The sequence below is a fragment of the Dermacentor silvarum genome, chromosome 3 (assembly GCF_013339745.2).
Source record: "Dermacentor silvarum isolate Dsil-2018 chromosome 3, BIME_Dsil_1.4, whole genome shotgun sequence".
NCBI lineage: Eukaryota > Metazoa > Arthropoda > Arachnida > Ixodida > Ixodidae > Dermacentor > Dermacentor silvarum.
Window position 1 is genome coordinate 83,540,347 of NC_051156.1, and position 6,270 is coordinate 83,546,616.

General features: G+C 45.2%; 1 protein-coding gene across 1 annotated transcript; it reads left to right on the forward strand.

Annotated features, from left to right (window-relative positions):
* Positions 1–3,362: 3,362 nt before the first annotated feature.
* LOC119444515 (sulfotransferase 1C2) lies at positions 3,363–3,923 on the forward strand. The gene has a single exon (XM_037708901.1). The coding sequence runs from the start codon at positions 3,363–3,365 to the stop codon at positions 3,921–3,923; it is 561 nt and encodes a 186-aa protein (XP_037564829.1).
* The last annotated feature ends 2,347 nt before the right edge of the window (positions 3,924–6,270 follow it).

The following is a 6,270-nucleotide window of genomic DNA, read 5'->3' on the forward strand; positions in this document are numbered from 1 at the left end:
GTGTACGTCCAGGCGCATAGAGTTGATCTTGTTACATATACAGCGTATTCATAAGGATAAAGCTCTTACCAAAGCCATTAACTTCGAAGCCTGACACTACCTCTAGAGCCAGTGAATGGAATACGAACGCGCTGTACTTCTTACACGCATACCTTAGCGTCATCAAATATGCTAGGCAGGATTCTGCGCACACAAGAGAGGGATATCCTGCATGCAGTGGCTTACTTACATGGCAATTAGTACCAGCAGGCCTGAGGGCTTGCCTTTTTAACAAAAGAGGCGTTTTAAACGGTGGCTCTAGGCATTTTAAATACATGGATGAAGAAGGCCAGATAAGAATGCGCGTAAAGGGCACTAGAATTGGCCTTCGGAGACGCCGAAATGAAGAAAAATCAAGTGGCAATAACCTGAACAGTTTGCAGACAGTGGGTGATATTCTGGGTACAGAAACTGCTACATAAACCGAAAGTTTATTAGTCGGGTGCACTAACCCGTGCCTATCAATTTCTTTTTCTTATTGTGTTCTTCGTGCAAAATAACAGCAAAAACAGCACAATCACAAATTAATTGCCGAAAAGTATGATATTTAAGCCGATCCCTGGCTGGACAATACAAAAAGCGCTTTAAATTTGCAAGTTCATTCATCAAAGCCAACCAATCTGGCTTCTCCTTCTGCTGATTATACACTTCTCTCAGGTTTACAAGACGTTCTAAAGTATTTCCTGTACGGTTTGGCATCTAGATCTGTATGGCGCACTGCCATCTCGTACGCCTAACATTGAGTAAGCATTAACGTCAAGTTATCTTTTTGCTACATCGTTATCCTTTTCTACAGGAAGCAATCTTTCGCCATAGGTAATGCCACTAAAGTCCCTATAGAAAAAGTACCGCCATCTATCTTTCCTCCGCCGTCTCCTCTCCTAAAGCGCTCTTTTTTTCTCTACTTGTTGCTTGCGAAAACAAGTCGATGGTGCGTCCCTAGAAAGTCCACGTTGAAGCTTTCAGGCCGGGCGTGGGCCGCCGCCGGCGACTGCGGCTACGCAGAGTGACTTTCAACATGGCTCTGCCGCAGGAAAAAAAAAATATGTATAAAGAAGTGAAGGCGCGCGTTATCATAGTCAAAATCGGAGTTACAGGAGAGAGAGAAGCAGCGTTGATCAAAGGATGGCGGTACTTTTCTTATAGGGAATTTGTATGCCACGGTGCTCCGTGGCACGGGTGATCCTTTTTTCCCATTGTTTGCTGCCAGACATCCCATAAATATACTGCGTTCAAGCAGTCTAGGAAAAATATGATCAGTTGGCTCAGGCTTGTGACAGACTCAGCAATCAGGCGACGGAACAAAGATCCTCTCGGTTGTACCATTTTTACAGCTGTAAACATAGGTTTAAAGCCAACGTTTCAGTGTACAAATGATAGAAAAGAATTGTTTGTTTTTCCTTATTGAGAGAAGAAAGCCTCAAGCACTTACACTAAACAGATCATAAGTTTATGATCAGGAACGTTAAGCACAAATCGAAGCCTGCAATGTATGTCAACGGGAAGAAACAATTCATCAGCTTTTGCCACATCTTCTCAGGGAATGCGAAGTATGAGGTTCATTAAAAATGTTTTGTTTCATAGGCACACCCATTTCCAAACGCGAATAATAAAATTGGCAAGTGAAGATACCGAATGTGGTGTGGTGTAATGGCATGCGTGGGGGGGGGGGGAGCATACATCAACCGAATCCGTTACGACGTCTTGCTACCTGAGTGAAATAAAAGAAATGATGAAGTTTCGCTTGAAGATATACAACAGCATCAACTACTTACTTTGGAGCCCGTGGAAGTACAATTTCAATAAATGACGCATAAGAGAAGGCAAATGAGATATCGTCCGGCGCTAACGACTTTGCGTAGAAATGGGTTAGTTACATCTCGACAGCGCAAAAAGCTGGAAGGCAATGCAACTTCGTTGGACGTCGGTCAACGACAATTCTTCCTCAGTGAGTGGTGATGAAAATGAAACGGAGCACTGCACACGGCACTCTATCGCGTCACCCCTCACGTCAGGGGGAGGAGGAGGATGATGAGCTGCTTAAATTCTTCGACTTCAGGATTTTCGGTATCAGCCAACATTTTTACACTCCGCATACTCACAAGCGCGACCCATATTTTTGCGCAGCACTACCTTCGGGTAGGCCCGCACTTTTCCAAAGCACTATCTGCGGCATTGGCCCCTGAGATAAAGCTACAAAAAAAAAAAAAAACTAGATACGGAAAAAAGGGCGCAACTCGTTAAGACATTGTCTTTAAGAGCGCTACAATACTTGCTGAAGAGTAAATGTGCAAGACCGCTGCCATCCCGGTCAAGCGGGAGAAACAAGTGTCATGTCGCATTGGCTCGCATACAGAGCGCCAGACGAAGTGAGCTAAAATCTTGTGGGAGATTTTTGATTATTTTCGGCGCACAATGACGGACTTATTCGCTGCGGCCTGGATTAAATTGAGGTTATCTATGAACGAGGTGATGGGAAACAGAGGGACTCGAGTTTTGTTGATAGTGACCAGCAGGCAAGAAAATCGGTCAGCGGAGAGAGCAGTTAGGTGAAGAGTTCTACTCTGCTGCTTTGGATAGTTAACGCTTCTGTTAATTTGTGAAGCCCAGATTCCACTTCGACATGTTCGTAACTGTGAAATATACGAACAGCTGAAACACGATTGCTTTTCAACCAATCACTTTCACGGATCGCTGTGTTCACTCAGGCGCGCTGCACACAACACACACACAGAGCAGATTGATGCGAGGGAAGCGCATATTTAGCGGCTCCACGTGCTTTAGAGACCTGGGGTCGATGATACGTGCCGAAACAAATGGCTTGCGTTAAGCCGACTTCATATATAAAATAAAAACTGCCGCCTCTGCCTAACGCATCTCTACAAAGTTGAACGTTTACGTCGGATCTACCTACAACCAAATCCTTCTTTCGTAGCTTACTGATAGCTTCATGCAGGTTAAAATTTTACCATTGCATGAGGCATTCATCCACCTTGCGGATTCCAGTAAAACCTATAGGTGTTTGAAGTTTATTTCTTGGTTTTATCTTGACCTTACTCACTTTTTATACTAAGTTTTTTCTTTCCTGAAAAGCGAAAACACCATTTATTTCTCGAGTTATTATACGGTAGGTGGCTTCTATTCCTTTACTGATATTATTCGGAAAATGGTTTAGCTCTTCAAGAACTTCTTGTGTTTCAAGCTGCATGAGCTAGTGCTTAGTGCTATTCTGATACCCAGTACTACTATATTCTTTTATTTCTTTCAGGCAGGTACGTGTACGTGGCAAGAAATCCTTGGGACGTGTGTGTGTCGTTGTTCACATGGTCACCAACCTCAGTGTCTACCGTTTCGAGGACGGCACGTTCGACGAGTTCTTCGAGTACTTCTTGAAGAAGGACTTCGGCTATGGCTCCTATTTTGACCACGTAGCCACGGGCTACGCATTGAGAGACAGGCCCAACGTGCTCTTCCTCACTTACGAGCAGCTAAAAAGAGAGACTCGCGAAACAGTGCTAAGCTGGCGCGCTTTCTTGGCGATCGCCATGGAAGGCTTATCGAAGATGACGAAAACGGCTTGCTTGACCAAATCCTGGACAGTCTTCACCCAGCCGCATGAAAAGTGTCGTTGTGATGAACTTGCGCAGCCAGGAGTGGGAGGTCATGATGACCAGAACAACATGACCTGCAAGAATGGTTACGACGGGGACTGCAAAAAATATGGTATTGTGAGGAATGCTCAAATTGGTGATTGGAAGAACTACTTCAAGCCTGACCAACTTCAGCGCCTCGAGGCAAAGATTAGAGCTGAAGGGGAGAAAGCTTCGTTTATGAATTTGTGGGCAGACATTCGGAAGGAAGCGCTTGAAGTAGCTTGTTCGTAAGCGAACAAAAAATGGCCTAGCGCTGTCAAGGACAAAACAGCACAATACAATACACAGAACAGGAAACCCTGTGTCCTACGTATTGTGCCGTTTTATCCGTGACAATGCTACACCAACTCGACTGCACTTTTACATTTCGTGTCGCTCGTTTTCGGTTGGATACGTCAATATACAAAGTCCTTCATCTTGATCAAACCAACATTTCCGAGAATAGAACTTTGAGAACAGAAATAAACGAACGCGGCTCTTTATTTTGAACAAGATCTATCGGTGCTGTTAGTTTAAATGTCCGGTTGTTCCTAAGAGGGCGGTTGAGGCTCGATTTTTTAATGCTCGCTCATGTTCACTTCGTGTTTTGGAGCGGGTGCTCTTGTCGAGCTGTCGTGGCTATATATGCATGTTATTCAAAATAAAATTTCAGTTGGAAGTCAGCGCTTGTCTTTCGAGACTCTTGCTGTCCCTTTGTCTATGTATGCGCTGTAAAGTCAAGTTTGCAAGGGTAATCACGCCCAACCGACGAGCCCAAATTTGCACCTTGCTTCTCTAGAGACATGCACCACGAGTGCTCTTTGAATGTCTTTAACACCGCAATTTGGCAGTAGCAGAGAACGCTGGTCGTAAATTAACAAATTAACCGCCAGCGGGAGTTGCCCCTCGAAATAGTTGTGACGATGACGGCCGTGTGTGCGTTAGCGTTCTTGAGAGTGTCTAAATAAGTGCACGAAAGGAACAGCTGTGAAATGAGGTACTGGGCTATAGCTGCACTTACTTTCCACTTACTGGCATTGCCGCTTACTGGCATAGTAAGCGGTCCGGCTCCCTCGCACAACCGCGCAAACTTGCGCCCACTATTTTCAACGTATCAAGGATAAGTGAATGGGTGCACACTTGAATCAATGCGCCGAAGCAAGACTGGCGTAGATTACACGGACAGCCGACAAATGTTCGAAGCTGCACGTTGGACGTTTCGCAACGGTTCACAGAGTAAGCAAGTGACTAGCGATAATACATATTTGCTACATGCTATCACAAATACAGAACATCTGCTTTCGAAGGCTTGAGCGCGGCAAGCACAAATCTCTCGCAACGGAGGGAAACCGCGTGCGATTAGTCGGAAAATAAACAATCAGATAGTGACCGCACCGAGGAGCATTACTATGACAGAATCATGACAAGCTGCTCCTTCGAAGTGTTTGCCAAATAGAAAAACAAAGTGAAAAACATGGTGATGGTGATTTCTTTCATAAGGAGAAAATGTGGACAGCTTTGAATGCATTTCTGGCTCCGCTTTTAGTACAAGAACCGTAAACGTTGCCCGTGCCGTGTGGACAAGCTCTGAAAGCGCCCTGTGGTGAAAGGTTCGTGTCGTCCACACAGTCATCGTGTACAATATCCGACAAAACAGAGGTATGTTGAGCCGCAGAGGCATCATGTGCATGCATTGTAACAAGAAGGTGACGGAGGCAGCTGAGGCAAGCAGTGGACGGGCTAGCGCATGATGAAACATGGTGACGCCTACGGGACTGTCGTGTAAAGGTGCTATAAATAAAAAAGTGTAAATGGCTTAAAAAACGTAATTTTTTCGCACACGTGTATTTCTTTTTTTTAATTTGGAAAACAATACACCAAAATAAATTCAATAATTAGAGGTCATATTTGCATGCGAAACGATTTTGAAACTTCCACATTCGAACACGAATGTGGCCAGCAGCCACATCCATGAGGGGGGGGGGGGGGCGAGGAGGGGGGAGTGCAAAAACGCCCGCATTCCACATGGTCAAAATGAATCCGGAGCCCCCCAATACTGCGTGCCTCATAATTATAGCGTGCTTCTGGCACGTAAATCCTGATAATTCTTAAATTTCCAAGAGGCAGAGTAGCGTGAGATAGCTTTCATCCAAGTGACGATCAATCTCCCGCACATAAGTAGGAGAGAACGCCAACAAGCGCTCCCACCCAAGTACTGGGAGGCAGCGCTATCACGCCACTCTGCCTCTTGGCAATTTGTGACAAATTTTGCGTATCACGCGGGCGCGCTGGCTGTGAGAGTGGCGGTTCCTCTACATACATTTTGGAGACCAAAGTAGGCACTGTGGTCGTGGAAGAGAATGTCGTTGCGTCCATCGTAAGAAGTCTGAGACCACAGCAACAACTGCAACAGCAACAATGACGAAGCTATTGTTCTGCAGAGGACGTCTCCCCGTGGTTCTTTCCTTTGACGCAACCGAACTGGGTTTACTGACCGGAACGTTTGTGATATCCTGTGCAATCGCATTGGGTGAAGCAAATAAGTTATATGCTAAAGTTTTTCGTGTCGTCTTTCTTTTGTTATTCCCATTTTTATTCT

What these genes read in the sequence shown, in the direction of transcription:
- LOC119444515 (XM_037708901.1), top strand. Translation starts at nt 3,363, where the DNA reads ATGGTCACCAACCTCAGTGTCTACCGTTTCGAGGACGGCACGTTCGAC.